The sequence below is a fragment of the Vombatus ursinus genome, unplaced genomic scaffold, assembly GCF_900497805.2.
Source record: "Vombatus ursinus unplaced genomic scaffold, bare-nosed wombat genome assembly UNPS02014924.1, whole genome shotgun sequence".
In the NCBI taxonomy this organism is placed as follows: Eukaryota; Metazoa; Chordata; class Mammalia; order Diprotodontia; family Vombatidae; genus Vombatus; species Vombatus ursinus.
Window position 1 is genome coordinate 209,810 of NW_020954702.1, and position 17,485 is coordinate 227,294.

General features: G+C 34.0%; 1 protein-coding gene across 1 annotated transcript in view; it reads left to right on the plus strand.

The window, feature by feature from the left end:
- Positions 1-17,485, plus strand: part of LOC114029289 (multidrug resistance-associated protein 1-like) — a 98,899-nt gene that overhangs the window by 54,414 nt on the left and 27,000 nt on the right. Inside the window, exons 17-21 of the mRNA XM_027843645.1 lie at positions 7,047-7,107; positions 7,400-7,619; positions 12,458-12,612; positions 14,238-14,393; positions 15,849-16,048. Coding sequence (XP_027699446.1) covers positions 7,047-7,107; positions 7,400-7,619; positions 12,458-12,612; positions 14,238-14,393; positions 15,849-16,048 — 792 coding nt within the window. The remainder of the gene's footprint in view (positions 1-7,046; positions 7,108-7,399; positions 7,620-12,457; positions 12,613-14,237; positions 14,394-15,848; positions 16,049-17,485) is intronic.

Consider the following 17,485-nt stretch of genomic DNA (forward strand, 5'->3'; position numbering starts at 1 on the left):
GTGAATCAGGTGGACACCAGCAGTGGAAAGTAGCCTTTAAAAGGGCTTTGCAGCCTTCGCACCAGAAATACTTGCATTCCCTCATCACACACCAAACCCCAGAATCCTGATAGAAGAAACAAGTATCCCTTGAGAAACTTAAAGGTCTTCAGAGAGCATTGAGGGAGAGAGTTAAGAAAAATAGCACCTGGGGAGTGGATTGGTTCTGTTCTGAGGGTTTTAAGGAAAGAAAACAAAGGGAGCACAAAAAGAATTCACCAATGTGGAACAGAGGAAAAATGGAATGGAACTTCCCGTTTCTCATAATTGGACTTTGTGAGAGGAAGAACAAACAAACATAGAGGAGGGTTTTGAAACAGATAAATGATGGTTGAATACATGCAAAAGATTTGCTGTAGAATTATATCAAACTCAACAGGATAACAGGTGGGTATAGGGAGAGGAACATGAAACAGGAAAGATAATACCAAAGAAAGAATTGTCTCAAATAAAACAAATTACTTGATTCCAAAGCAGGGGAGGGGGACAGAAAAGAAGAGAAGAGAAAAGTAATGAGAAAAATAATTTTAATTAATTTTAATAATTTTAATAATATTTTCTTTTATTTTTTCTTTTCTTTATTTTTGAGTGATTTTTAAAATTTTTATTTTATTCTGAACTTAAGAAATAAAGCAAATATTTCCATAACATAGTAGAAGAGAAAAAAATGATTGCACACGAAACTGCAACTCAATGATATACAACTTACTATCCCTTTTAAATATATGAAAACATTTTCATGTTTCTTTTTTTTCTTCCCTTCCCTACCCCATCCTAAAGATGGCTACCATTAGACACAAATATGTGTGTGTGTGTATATGTATATGTATATGTATATGTATATGTATATGCACATATATATATATATGAAATCATTCTATAAAAACTTCTATTTGTGAATTCTTTCTCTGGATGCAGATAGTTTCTTCCTTCATATGTCCTTTGCAGTGAATTTGGGTATTTATAATAGTCAAAATGACTTAGTCACTCAAAGTTGTTCTTAAAACAATAATGCTGTCACTGTATACAACATTCTTTTGGTTCTGTTTATTTCACTCTTCATTATTTCATGCAAGTCTATCTTTGTCTTTCTAAGATCATTGAGGTTGTCATTTCTTATATCACAGCAGTATTCCATCACAATCACATAGCAAAACTTTTTCAACCATTTCCCAGTTGATGGGCACCCTAATAATTTCCAGTTCTTAGCTGCCACAAAGAGAGCTTCTATAAATATTTTAGAACATATAGGTTCTTTTCCTTTTTCCTTAATCATCTTTTGAAACTGACTGAGTAGTGGTATTACAAGGTCAAAAGGGATAGGCAATTTAATAACTCTTTCAAAGATTTGCTCTCCAAAAAGTCTGGATCAGCTCACAGATCCACCACCAATGAATTAAGGTCTCAATTTTTCCACATCCTCTCCAACATTTGTTACTTTTCCCTTCAATTCTTTTAGCCAATCTGTTAAGTATAAAATGATATCTCAAGGCTGTTCTAATTTGTATTTCTCTAATCAATAATGATTTAGAACATTTTTTTCATAAGACTGTACCTTGTTTGGTTTCTTCTCCAAAAACTGCCTGTTCATATCCTTTGACCAATTTATCAATTGGGGAATGACTCTTGTTCTTATAGATTTGACAAAGTTCTTTATATATTTGAGATATGAGACCTTTATCTGAGAAACTATCTATAGATTTTCCCCTAATTTTCTGCTTTCCTTCTGATCTGGGCTACGTTTGTTTTATTTGTTCAAGAGGCTTTTAATTTAATGTAATCAAAACTATCCATTTACACCTCTCAATACTCTCTCTTGTTTATTCATAAATTGTTCACTTATCCATAAGTCTGATAAGTAATATATTCCATGTTCTTCAAATTTTCTTTTAACATCTCTCTTTGTATCTAGGTAATATATCCATTTTGACCTTATTTGGTAAATGGTGTAGGATATTGGTCTATGCCCAATTTCTGCCAGACTACTTTCCAGATTTTTCAACAAATTTTACCATATAATGAATTCTTATCCCCAAAACTTAAGTCTCTACCCACAAACACAAAGTTACTATAGTCATTTGCTGCTGTAAATTGCATTCTACTCTGTTCCACTGATCTACCATTCTATTTCTTAGCCAATATCAGATAATTTTGATAATTACTGCCTTTATACTTTAAGATCTGGTACTGCTAACCCTATCTCCTTAATATTTTTATTAGTTCCTTTGATATTCTTGACTTTTTGTTCTTCCAAATGAATTTTATTATTTTTTATAACTCAGTAATTTTTTGGTAATTTAATTGGGATGACATTGAATTTATAAATTAGTTTAGGCAAAATTTCCATTTTTATTATATTGGCCCTGCTTACCCATGAACAATTAGTATTTCCCCAATTATTTATATCTGATTTTATTTGTATTAAAAGTTTTTCATAATTTTGGTTATATAGTTCCTGGGTTTGTTTTGGCAGATGGAATTTTATACTCCCAGGTATTTTATTCTGTCTAGAGTGTTTTAAATGGGGTATCTTTACTATGTTTTCTTGCATGGTTTTGTTGGTGATATAGAAGAATGCTGATGATTTATGCGGATTTACTTTATATCCTGCTACTTTGCTAAAATTATTGTTTCAACTCTCTTTTAAGTTGAGTCTTTGGGATTTTCCAAGTATATTGTCATATCATTTGCAAAAAGATATCATTTTATTACCTCATTTCCTATTATGATACTTTCTATTTCTTTTTCTTCTCTTATTGCTGTGGCTAGAATATCCAATACAATATTGAATTATATTGGTGACAGTGGGTATACCTGTTTCACAACTGATCTTATTGGGAAGGCTTATCCCCATTACAAATAATGCTTGCTGGTGGTTTTAGGTAAATGCTTTTTATCAATTTAAGAAAAATCCATTTATACTTGTATTTCCAAGTATTTTAATGGAAGTGAGTGTTGTACTTTATCAAATGCTTTTTTTTCTGCATCTGTTGATATAGTCATATGATTTTTGTTACTTTTATCATTGATATAATCAATTATGTTAATAGTTTTCCTTATGTTAATCCATCCCTGAATTTCTGCTATAAAGCCCACTTGTCATAATTTATAATTTTTGTAATCTATTGTTGTAATCTTTTTTCAAGTATTTTATTTAGAATTTTTGTATCCATATTCATTAATAAAATTGGTCTTTCTCTGCTTTTGCTCTTCCTGGTGTAGGAATCAGCACCATATTTGTTTCATAAAAGAACTTTGGTAGAACTCCTTCTTTGACTGTTATCTCAAATAATTTATTTAATATTAGAATTAGTTGGTTTTTAAATGTTTGATAAAATTCACTTTTAAATCCATCTGGTCCTGGTATTTTTTTTTCTTAGGAAGCTCATTTATGGCCTGTTCAATTTCTCTTTCAAAAATATGTCTATTTACTTACTCTATTTCCTCTTCTGCAAATTTAGGCAGTTTATGTTCTTGTAAATATTCTTCCATTTCATTAAAATTGTTAAATTTATTGGCATATAATTTGGCAAAATAACTTTATAATTGCTTTGATTTTGTCTTCATTAGTGATATATTCACCATTTCCATTTTTAATACTAGTGATTTGTTTTTCTTTTTTCTCTTTTTTTAATCATATTACCAATAGTTTATGTATTTTGTTTTTTTCATAAAATCAACTCCTATTTTTATTTATAAATTCAATGGGTTTTTATAATCAGTTTTATTAATCTCCCCTTTAATTTTTAGGATTTCCAATTGAGTGTTTAATTTAGGATTTTTAGTTTTTTCTTTTTCTTTGTTTCTTTTTTTTAATTGCATACTCCATTGATCTGATCTTTATTTTATTGATTTAAGAATTTAGAGTTGTAAATTTTCTTCTGCTTACTTCTTTTGTTGTATCCCATATATTTTGATATGTTGTTTCATTATTGTCATTCTCTTTAATGAAATTACTGATTGTTTATATAATTTTTTCTTTAACTCACTCACTATTTAAGATTAGGTTGCTTAGTATCCAATTAGTTGGGGTTTTTTTTAGTAAAATTTTGTTTTATTGCATAATCAACTTTTCTTCTATTTTATCTTAATTCAAACCAATTGTATCTATTTTTTTTCCTTCAAAATGATAACAAATGGAGTCTGTGTATGGCAGTGATGAACAGAATAAAAAGGAATGATGCCGAGTAAGTAGAGCAATGACTAGCCAGGGATAGGGTATTCCTTTTTTCCCCTATATTTTTAATACTGTTTTTTTCCAATTACATGTAAAGATAGTCTTCAACATTAATTTTTATAAGATTTTGAATTCCAAATTTTTCTCCCTCCTTCCCCTCCCACTCCCTCCAAAACAGCAAAAATTCTGCCATAGGTTATATATGTACAATCATGTTAAACATATTTCCACATTAGTCCTGTTGTGAAAGAAGAAATAGAACAAAAGGGGAAAAAAACATAAAAAATGTGAAAATAGTATGCTTTGATTTGCATTTAGACTCTCTAGTTCTTTCTCTGGATGTGGATACCATTTTCCATCGTTAAGTCTTTTGGAACTGTCTTAGATTATTGTATTGTATTGTATTGAGAAGAGCTGAGAAGTCCATCATAGCTGATCATTACACAATGTTGCTGTTACTGTGTACAAAGTTTTTCCTGGTTCTGTTCACCTCATTTAACATCAGGTCTTGTAAGTCTTTCCAGGTTTTTCGGAAATCTACCTCCTCATCATTTCTTATAGCAAAATAGTATTCCATTACATACATATACCACAATTTGTTTAGCCATTCCCCAATTGATGGGTATCCCCTCAGTTTCCACTTCTTTGCTACCACAAAGAGAGATGCTGTAAATATTTCTATACATGTAGGTCCTTTTAACTGTTTTTATGATCTCTCAGGATACATATCTAGTAGTAGTATTGCTAGATCAAAGGGAATGTACATTTTGATTGCCCTTTGGGCATAGCTCTAGATTGTCCTCCAGAATGGTTGGATCAGTTCACAACTGCACCAACAATGCATTAGTCTCTCAATTTTTCCACATCTTCTCCAACATTGATTATTTTCCTTTTATGTCATGTTAGTCAATCTGATAGGTACAAAGTGGTACCTGAAAGTTGTTTTAATTTGCATTTCTCTAATCAATAGTGATTTAGAGCTTTTTTCATATAACTATAGATAGCTTTAGTTTTTTCATCTGAAAACTTCCTCTTCATATCCTTTGACCATTTATCAATTGGGGATCCAATTAGTTTTTAATCTGTTTCCGTGGTCCCTTATTAAATACAATTTTAATTGTATTGTGATATTATTTATATTTTTACTTTTATACTTATTCATAAATTACTAGGGATTTTGACAACAGAGTAGAGAAACACTATATGGCAATTATATATATGTTTTAAAATTCCTAGCAAAGCAATTAATATATTATTTACAATAAAATAGTTAACTACTATGAAGTAACTAGAGTTATCACTTATTTTTCAAAGGAATAGTAGCATCATTCCATGGACTCATATTATACCTCAAGTTATAAATCATCACAAAATTGCCTAACAAAGTCATCTCTATTGAAATGCTTTCATTAGAATCATCAAACAATAAGACAATAAGCAGAGTGAGATCTCCTATGCTCAATAGCTTTCAGTCAAGTGAGTGACCATAAAGATCTGCTATAGAAAAGTGTGAAAGTCTGCCTGCTTTCTTCACTTAACTTCATCAGGATTGCCCACCATATGCAAGCATCTGAAGGATCCATGATTTTGTCAGGATGGGAAACTCTCAGTCTGAAAAATTTCTCTATTAATTCCTTCTGCCCTGACTCTAAATGCTAAGGACCACAGAACCTTGCCATCCACCCTGTAGCCGACTGTATTATTTTCCCTTATTAGAATCTGAGCTCCTCAAGAGCAGAGAATGTTATATTTTTGTTTGTGTTTGGTACATAGTAAGTGCTTAATTGGTGCTTTTTTATTCATTCATTCACTTTTCAATGGATATCACAACCTCACAAAGACTTACTAGATAAGTCCAGAGAGCTGACTGAGGCACATTGAAGTTGTGACTCTTTAGGCAGTATAACTAATAAGTATCAAAGGTAACATTTGAACTCAGATCTTCTCAATTCAAAGCCCAGCACCCTATCCACTGAGCAATGCTACCTTTGATACATGTGTAAATTATTTTTATAAAGATGAGAAAACAGACTTATAGTTCAATAGTTACTGATATTTTCCTAATTACTTTTTTCATGGATAAAAATATGACATAGTCCCTGCTTTCAAACAGCTTATAGTCTAGTATTTCTTGTCGCCTCTTTCTGTGCAGTAAAACCAACTCTGCTAGAGAATTTGACAGCCATCTCTCATTTAGCTTTGACTTTTTGTTTCTTCTGGCTCCTTTTGTATCAAGAATGTCAAGATAAAAAATTATGTTGCTTTAGTACTATGTCAACTGGTTAGTCACTGGACGACAGTAACATATTGACACTTATCAACAATTAAATTAATCCTTGTAGACAGTTTAAAAACTATGTAATTCTTAACATCATTGTGGGTAGGGGGAGGGTTTGGGTGTGGGTGTTCCATGTGTTCTATGGTCAGTAAAATTTATCACCTTACAGTCAATCTTAGGGTAATGATTATTTTCAAACTTAGCTCGAATATTTCTCAAACAGATAGAATATGTTGCAAAGGTCAAACTTGAAGCTGTTGCACATGTGTTCACTGCCATAATCTACTGGTGTAATCTTCAAGAACCCAGAATTATCTGGGTTCCACAATTCAGTGTCTAATGTAAATTTTTGTATAGACTTTAAAATAAGTTTATGTTTCTGGTTATTGCTTTTGTCCCTATTGTTCAGTCTTGATGTTTCATTGATTACTGGCTTAAGGCTGGTTTTCAAACACAGAGGAGTACCTTCTTGGTGACCTGTGATATGAAATATCATATATGATATAATATATAGATATAAAAACTAAAAATAAACTCGCCTTTCTTTTTCAGCCTCCCTTTGGATCAAGAAAAAAATTTCTTCATGAAAAAAGAAAAAATCCCAACTGGTGGGGTAAGCATTGCTATATTTTTATTAAATTACCCATTTGTAAGATTATGCTATTAAAAGCTTCATAGAGTTCTCACAAACCTCTAGTACTATTACAATTACCATTTCATCATTCAAATGAAATCAATTAATATTGAATTTATAAATATTTTAATAGTAGTTTGGAAGAATTACATGCTATTTAGCTAATTTTTTTTTATTTCTCATTGATATTAATCCGTAATTTAACATTAGTTGTCCACTAACTTGAAATCTCCTTTTAATAACTAATCTCTTGTGGCCATTTTGCATTTAGGTAAAATTTTCCAGCATTGTGAAATACTTACAAGCTTTTGGCTGGCTCTGGATGTGGCTATGTGTTGCTACTTACCTAGGTCAGAATTTAGTAAGCATAGGACAAAATCTATGGCTAAGCACCTGGACTAAAGAAGCCAAGCAAGTTAAAGATACCATGGAATGGAAACAATTAAGAAACCATAAACTTAATGTCTATGGGTTACTAGGATTGATACAAGGTAGGAACATGTGGGAATGGTTTACTTTTTCACTTATCTCTCCTGCTATAATATGTCTCAATAAAAAGTGATCCAATAGTTTCCATGTATTTTCTGATATTTATATGCATCAATTCTATATGATGGAGAGAGACTATGTAACTTAAAAGATGAAAGGAATGTATGTTGATCTTTGTTTCTCCCTCTCCTCTCATTTTACCTTCCTCTTAGACCATAATACTGGTCAGTTCCTCCATCTAACCTTATCCTACATTATCATGAATAGTCAAGTTGATTATATTTGATAATGTGGTTAATAGTTCAGGCATCTAAAGACATTTTCAGAGTCTAGAAAGGGTGTAAGTCATGATATTAGGTGTTGGGGAAATCTACCATAATCAAGTGGCTGGGCCAAGAGCCAATTTTAGCCACTCTATATATAGTCCAGAGAGAAGTTCAAATGAAGGTTTTTAAGTATGAGAGCAAGACAGAAGAACCCCAGAGTCTTTGAATTGCTAAAATGAAGAGATGGAGCTGAGTAAAGGTGCTTGATGGTGAGCCAAGAAACAATAGTCAGAAAAATCAATTCAGTCCTAATGCAGGGTAGGCAGAGTAAGTTTCAGGAACTAGAAAGAGTGATGCATTTTCTGTAAGGCAATTACAAGTATAATATAAAAGGAAGTATTTTATTTGGGTTCAGAAGGCTTGACTTGGATTCAAGAAAACCTGGGTACAAATCCCACCTTAGAGGCTATTTATCAGTTGTGTCACCCTGGGGAAATTGCTTAACCTCTTTGCCCCCATTTTCTCATTTATAAAATAAGGGGGTGGAATTCAATAGTTTTGAAGGTCCTTTCTGGCTCTAAATCCATTATCCTATGAACTATGTTTAAATCCTGACTCTACTACATACTATTTTTCTGGATCTATCTCTTCATCCATAAGATTAAGAAGTTGAATTGCATTATGTCTAAACATCATCTAATTTCCAAATCTTATGGTCTAAACATATAATTTTAGCTACACATCTTTATGCGTGGGCAACCAAGGCCTAGTAGAGTTGTTAAAATCTTATGTGATGGTAAAAACCTGACAGAAAAGAACTGTGTTGAGACAGGCAAAGTCAAGATAGTGGAGAAAAGTTAGGGATTCACCTGAGCTCTCCCCAAAACCTCTGCACACCTTTAAATAGTGCCCTAAAACAAATTCTTGAGTGACAGAATCAACAAAAGAATGGGGTGAAATCATTTTCCAGTCAAGACAACTTAGAAGGTTGACAGTAAAGATCTGACACACCTGGGTGAGAGTGGAGCACAGTCCAACACAAGTCACACCAGCGCAGCCCCAGCTCCAGTGAGCCAGGAACAGTCCTTGGGAGCTACTAAGTCAGTTGCAGCAGCAGTGGCTGTTTCTGGAGCTCTCAGACCACAGAAGGGGGGGGGTCAAAAATTGGTCAGAAGGAGCTTAAAGGGAACACTTTGCAGTTACTGGGGGCAGGACTTTTGCTTTGCCCAAACTCAGATCTGGGTTGCAGTCCCTGGGTGACAGTCTCAGGGCGAGGAGGAGCACTAGGACACCAGAGTTTGCAGCATCAGTGGAGTGGGGACCTTTATCACAGTTCCAGGGCAGAAAAGAGTGTTTGTGGTCACTCACAGACCAGAGCACAGGCCATGAAAGCAGTTAACACACCACTCCTTATATCATACCACCTTGGAAAAACTCAAAACTAACAGATGTATCTCTGAAAATATCTGCACAAAACTCCTGAAGCTTATGACAGTACACCCTCCACACTGCAAGCACAGTCGCACTTAGCAAAGAATTAAAGTCAAGAAATAGGCTTAAAAATGAGCAAACAACAGAAAAAACATTCTGGCCATAGAAAGTCACTATAGTGACAAGGAAGATCAAATCACAAACTCACAAGAAGATAACAAAATCAAAACTCTTATATACAAAGTCTTAACAAAATCAAAACTCTTATATCCAAAGTCTCCTCCAGAAAATATGAATTGGTCTCAGGCCATGGAAGAGCTCAAAAAGGATTTTGAAAATCAAGTAAGAAAGGTAGAGGGAAAAATAGGAAGAGAAATGAGAGTGATGTGAGAAAATCATGAAAAAAGAGTCAATGACTTGGTAATGGAAGCATTAAAAAAATACTGACAAAAATAAAACCTTAAAAATAGATTAGGCAAGATGGTAGAAGAGGTAGAAAAATGCAAGGGGGAAAATGCCTTGAAAAGCAGAATTGGCCAAAAGGAAAAAAAAGATATACAAAAGAAGTCCTTAAAAAATAGAATTGGCCAAATGGAAAAAGAGGCGCAAAAATTCCCTGAAGAAAAAAAAAAAACTTCTTAAAAAAGTAGAATTGGCCAAATGGAAAAGAAGGTACAAATGCTCACTGAAGCAAATGATTCCTTAAAAATTAGAATTGAGCAAGTGGAAGCCAATGACTTTATGAGACATCAAGAAACAATAATACAAAATTAAAAGAATGAAAAAACAGAAGAAAATGTGAAATATCTCATTGGAAAAACAACTGATCTGGAAAACAGATCCAGGAGAGATAATTTAAAAATTATTGGACTACCTGAAGGCTGTGATCAAAAAAAGAGCCGAGACATCATCTTTCAATAAATTATCCAGGAAAACTGCCCTGATATTCTAGAACTAGAAGGTAAAAAAAAAAACTGAAACACTCCAGGGATCATCTTCTGAAGGAGATCCCAAAATGAAAACTCCCAGGAACATTGTAGCCAAATTCCAAAGCTCCCAGGTCAAGGAGAAAATATGGCAAGAAGCTGGAAAGAAACAATTCAGATATCATGGAGCCAGTCAGGATAACAAAAAATTTAGCAGCTTCTAGAATCGAAAGGCTTGTAACATTATATTCTGGAGGACAAAGAGAGCTAGGATTACAACCAAGAATCACCTACCCAGCAAAACTGAGTATAATCCTTCAGGGGAAAGATGGCTATTGATGAAAAGATCAGAACTGAATAGAAAATATGACTTTCAAATACAAAACTCAAGAGAAGCATAAAAAGGTAATCAGGAAAGGAAAATCATAAGGGACTTAATAATATTAAACTGTTTACAATCCTACATGGGAAGATGATGCTTGTAACTCATAAGAACTTTCTCATTTTTAGGGCAATCAGAACGAGTATATGTAGACAGAGAGCATAGGTATGAGTGGAATATGAAGGGATAATATCTAAAAACAATAAAATTAAGGCATAAGAAAGAGGAATGATGGGGCAAACTATCTCATAAAAGAGGAAAGAAAAAACTTTTGCAATGGAGAGGAAGATGGGGGATGCGAAGGGGGCAGCCTGTGAATCTTACTCTCATTGGAATTGGTTCAGAGGGAATAACGTACACCCTCAATTGGGTATAGAAATCTATGTTACCCTACAGTAAAGTAAGAGAGGAAGGGAATAAGAGAAGGGTGAGGGTGATAGAAAGGAGGGCAGATTGGAGGAGGTGGTAGTCAGAAGCAAAACACTTTTGTTAAGGGATAGAGTGAAAGGAGAGAGAGAATAGAATGAACAGAGGGAGGGGAATAGGATAAAAGGAAATACAGTTAGCAATCATGACTGTGAAAACATTTTTGAAGCAAGTTTCTCTGATAAAGGCCTCATTTCTCAAATATTTAGAGAACTCAGTCAAATTTATAAAAAAAAAGCCATTCCCCAATTGATAAATAATCAAAAGACATGAACAGTTTTCAGATGAAGTAATCAAAGCTATCTATAGCCATCTTTTTTTTTAAATGCTATTAATCACTATTGATTGGAGAAATGCAAATTAAAACAATTCTGAAGTACTCACACCTATTAGATTGGCTAATAGGACAGAAAAGGAAAATGACAAATGTTGGTGGGGATGTAGGAAAACTGAGACATATTAATGTACTTTTGGTGGAGTTGTGAACTAATTCAACCATTCTGTAGAACAATTTGAAACTATGCCCAAAGGGGTATTAAACCATGCATACCCTTTGACCAATAACTGGGTCTGTATCCTCAATGCAATATTTAAAAAAAGAATGAAAAGGAAAAGGACCTACACATACAAAAATATTTATAGCGATTCTTTTCTGGTACCAAAGAATTAGAAATTCAGGGGGTGCCCATCAATAAGAGATTGACTGAACAAGTTGTGGTATGTGACTGTGATGGAATACTATTGTGCTATAACAAGTGAGGAGCAAGATGCTCTCAGAAAAACCTGGAAAGAATTCCATAAACTGATGCAAATTGAAATGAACAGAACCAGGAGAACATTATACACAGTAACAGCAATATTGTATGATGAATCGTGAATGACTTAGCTATTCTCAGTGATACAATGATCCAAGACAACTCTGAAGGATTACGATGAGAAATACTATTCATTCCCAGAGAAAGAACTGATGGTGTCTGAATGCAGATGGAAGCATACTTTCTTTATTTTACTTGAGTTTTTTTTGGAGGGGAGGGGGTTATGTTTTCATTTATAATATTAGTAATATGGAAATGTTTTGCATGAACTCAAAAAGTTTTGGAACTCAAAAATTTAAAAACAGATGTTAAGTTTTTACATGTAATTGGGGGAAAATAAAATATTAAATGAATAAAAATTATAAATTGTATAAAAATCACTGTGTTTACTTCTAATATATCCTTTACCAGTTGCTTTACATTTTGTTTTACCCAAATAAACACACCTTAAGCAAATGACCCAGCCTAAAAAAAAAAACTGTCTACCACAAACATTTCTTTGAACTTTGAACACAAAATTGCTCTTATCTAAACATAGATATGTGATATTTCCTGGACAGATGAAGAGATTGTCTCTAACAAATTATTTTACAGGTTTTCTGGTCTGTTTTGGAGCTTATATACTAACCAATGGAACCTTTGCTGCTTCTAAAACATTACATCATCAGATGCTGGACAGTGTGATGCATCTTCCATTCCAGTTCTTTGAAACCAATCCCATCGGCCAGATCATCAACCGATTTACTAAGGTGAATAAGTGAGATTGCAAAGCTCTTAGTACAGGAAAAGCTAATTTATCTGAAGTTGATCCATTTGAAAATCTTTGTTAACAAACACTAGAGAACAGTAATATTCCAAGTTCAAGATCTTATAGTGGCTGAAAGAAAATGACTCAGTCATTGGACCAATTAATAGCACCAATGGGTAAATTAAAGCTTAAATGTAGTTTCAAAAGTACATGATTCTTAGCATCCTCTGTTCCTTTCCCACCACAGTGACAAGCAAAAGGGGGCCACATAGGACTGAGGACCATTTTGTATTTCAATTTGTTTCATGAGCTGCCATGGCCAATGAATTCCTTATCTAATGGTCATCCTACTGATGGTGAACTGCTACACAGTTAAAAGTACTTCACTAAGCTGATTCTTGTTAAGCAGATTTGGTCTATTGCTGCAGCCACACTTGATGTCTTGCTAGCTTTGTAGAAGCTGCCAGGCATTATACTCTTTAAATATGTCATACAAACTCAAGCTCACCTTCAGACAAAAATAAGGCAACATAGGAGGACTTTTTTATGCTCAATTGGGGAGATTTCAGTAACACTTCTTTTTAAAATATATGTGGCATATTGCTTGCCTTCTCAATAGGTGGGGGAGGGTCTGGAGGAAGGTAGAGAATTTGGAGCTCAAAATTTTTCTAAATGAATGCTAAAATAAAATAAAAATATTATAAAACAAAGAAATATGAATGGTAGTATAGAATAGACAATTTTACAAAAAATAAAAGATCTCAAAGTGTAAGATCTCCAAGAAAATTTATTATTGATTGCTAGTAGAATGTTAGTCCTTCAGGGAAGAGAGTGATGCATTTTTATCTGTATCCCTGGTCTAGCAAAGTACCTTGTCTACTCAGTAAGTATTTATTAATAGCTTTTGTTTTTATATTACCTTCATTTCCCAATATATTTCTTTTCCCTCTTGTTGATGGCCCTCTTGTTGAGGGTCAAGGTGGTGGTAGCATGCCTACCTGAGGGCGGCATTTGCTGTGTCTTTTCTTTCTCCCACTGTGTCTTGCTGCTTCAGCTAGCCTGCCTTGCCTGCAACCTTGAGGCCACATGGGACTTCTAGGTCTACAAGTACAGCCCTTTGACTGAATCAAATTTGTTCTGTGAAGTTTGAATTCAGTCAAAGGGCCATACTTGAGGACCTAGAGGGTCACATTTTCAAATCCAAACTTCAAAGAACAAATCTGATTCAATCAAAGGACTACATTTGTGGACCTAGAGGGTCCCATGTGGCCTCAAGGTCGCAGGTTCTCCACCCCTGCTCTAAGCATTGGGACTGTTGTTGTGGGAGTTTTCCAAACTATTTTGTGGAGGTAGTCAGATTATGATTGTTAAAAATGACATGGTGTAACAAGTTTTAAAAGTACAAGCTGTCTAACTATGGTCACTTGCCCTATTATTTGGTGGTGGTGGGAATAAGGTGAGGCAGAAAGTAATAAAAAAAATGCAAAAAAGAACAGGGGAAATGAAGTCAATCATCAAAAAGAATGATGTGCAAAAATGTTTTCATTGAATTAATGTTCCCCCTTTATATCCAAGGCTGAATTTAAGAACTGAGAGAAATAACTCAATGTATATCCTGACTTTTAGGATATGTTTATCATTGATGTGCGTTTCCATTATTACTTACGGACCTGGGTGAACTGTACACTGGATGTTCTTGGAACCATCTTAGTCATTGTGGGTGCTTTACCACTCTTCATTCTTGTGGTGATCCCCCTTGTGTTCATATATTTCACTATACAAGTAAGTCAATGAATTTTTAGCTCTCTGTAATCTCACTAATGCATAATCTATTAATGATACTAAAATTCCCCTTGGTTTCTGATTCTTTTTGAATTTGGCAAAGAGAAGGGCAAAAAGGAAACAAATTCTCAAAGTATCAAGAATTCTTCTCAATATATCAGTATAACTTAACTCTTGAATCTTAAAACATAGTAGGAGGATAATGTAAGGCTAAATATAATGCATAAATTTTATATTTTCAATAGAGAGTTTCATAACAAAGTGATATGTGAAGGGGGTAAGGGCAATGAAGTTATGCTAGGATTATCCTGGACCAGGGGTGGGGAACCTGGTATAAAAGTATATATAAAAGTATAGTCCTGGACTATACTTTTCCAGTTCTCCAGATTGGAAGATATTTGCTTGCCTCCCATAGCCAATCATGTATCTCCAATATTTATGCTTATTCAATAATCTAAGGAGTCTAAGTGATGAAGGATAAGGATGCTGAAGGTATGCTTCACTTATTTGAAATTTTGCCTAGGGCTAGTTCTGTAGACATTTCTTTGCTGGAATAAATCTGTGCCATCTTCTTCTGTCGTCTAATAGAAGTAATTAGGTAATGTATGCTTAACTATACTGGGATATACATACAATTAGAATTGTAAAAATTAACAGTCTTGGGGCAGTGGGTAAGAATTACAGAATCTCTGCATTGACAGCAGTTTCAGGGACCATCTAATTCAATCCATATCTAAGCAAGAATCTATTCTGCAATATCTCCAACAAGTAATCACCCAACCTCATTGTGAAGACCTCAAATGAGGGGAAATTACCCCTTTCTAATATTAAGACCAATTCACTTCCTAACAAATTCCACCTCCCAGTTCTGTACTTTGGAGTCAGGCAGAACAAGAACAATTACTCTTTCACTATGAAGACCTTAAAATACTTGGGGGGAAGGGGAAAGCACAGTAAAGCAACTATTGACAAGAGATACTTGATGTGGGGGATGATGAGAGAGGAACTGTCTGTAGCATAGATGGAGGGTAACTACCCACAACTCATCCAGAAAAAAGTAACTAGAGTGATGAGGGGGTCTAGAAGCCATGCCTTGTTGAGCGCTTAGAAGAATTGGGTTCTGGTCCTGGCTTCTCCACTAACATCCTTTTGTGGCCTTTGGTAAATTATTTAATATCTCTGGGTCTCAGTTTATTAATTAGTAAATTAAGAGGTTCAAACTAGATGAATTCTAAGGTCTTTGTAAGCATTTAAAAATAGCATGATTCTTTGCACAAAATTCTCTATATGGCAAGCACAATAAATGTATTTTTTTGAGTATAGAAATAATATCTTGCTTAATAATGAACCTTTGGGCAAAGCTAGTATTTCAAATGAGTTCTTTCAGTTTTTTAACACCAAAAACCAGTTTTGTGTTTGCCAATTTGTAATCTGCACTTTGTGGGTTCTTATTAGAGATACTACATTGCAAGTTCTCGACAAATCCGGAGGTTAGCAGGAGCATCCCGTTCTCCTATTATATCACACTTCGGTGAAACTTTGTCAGGAGTATCAACAATACGAGCTTTTGGACACCAGCAGAGGTTCATCAGCCAAAACAGAGACCTCATCAATGAGAATTTGGTTTGCTTCTACAACAATATCATTTCAAACAGGTAAGGATGGACAATCACATCTACCTAAATCTACTACAAATCTCTTTCCTATTTGGTATCTTTTCTACCAACATCTGGAGAATAGAATAAAGGTTTACACTCTATATGATAAAATTTTAAAAAATATTAAATGTTAGAGCCATAATTATTTCCAAATTCTATGATTACAAAATTAAGAAAAATATATTTACTCTACTTCGTAGTATTAACTGTAAATATGTGAAATATAAAATACTATGTAAAATGTATAGTAGACTACATATAAATACTATATAGAATATGCTAAAATACTATATAAAATCCAAAAATGAATTTACTTTCTACTTTATAGGAAGAAAATATAGATCAGATTTTGTCAAAGGATAGAATAAGTTTAATGATATTAATAACACTAATGATATTCTATAGTATATTTTTATACTTGTAAGTCAGATTATAGAATGAAATATAAAAAGTATAATAAACCTCTTTTGAGGTTAAACTCACTGAGAGTAACAAAATGAGTTATTTTTACAGTACTTGGACACATTCTTCCCTTTTATTTATTTTCTGTTCTCGTTTACTGGAAAACATATAAATTGGAGAGGAATTTATCTTCCAAGATGATTTATTTTTAAGTAAATATAAAAAGTATTTAGATGAATTTTTGACATTTTTGGTTAAGTTGGCAATATGAAAGGTATTGGAGAAGCCTGGATTTCCATATAAATGCTAGTAGATATTTGAAAAGAACCCCTGAAAGACCAATGATTAAGAAAACTCAAAAGAATCAGAAGTAAGCTCTTCCATCCAGTCCAGAACTCTACAAATAGGGTCAGAAACATATGGAGGTGGGTAAAGGGTTTACACCAAGGAAACCAGTAGCATTTCGGATAAACCAGGTAGGTGCCAGTGGGAGGAGAGGGAAAGGAGATAGCACGAGTAAAGGAAAACAGGTCAGAAGTCAGCAGAGATGACTGGAGGAGCCAGAATGAACATGAGCTGAACTTAAGCTAGCCAGCCTGCATTCTGAGTAGTATAGTAAGGCATGTAAGGAATAGTAACTTGGGATTTCAAGCCAGATCCAAAAACTGGCCCTTCTTCATAACAGAAGCAGGGACAGAACCAGCCCTGGTATATTACTTGGTAGGGTAACAAATTCCAACAGTGTACTTCCCAAGAGAACCGGGAATGACAGCCGAAGAGGGAATAAATTCAGGTCGGAGCAGGGTAGGGAAACAGAAACCCACTTTAATCTCTAGCTTTTTCTACAAGTCCTTTCATGAGATTGGGAAAAGATGGGACCAATTCCTGATTAAGGAGTACAGGGAGAAAATAGAGTCTGGCAGAAACTAGCATCCAGAGTGAACCATAAAGAAACTAAAATAGAAGCCAAAGACTGGCCAAGAAGGTAAGGGCTAATGCCATCCTTACATGTCCATGTCAGTAGTGACTGAA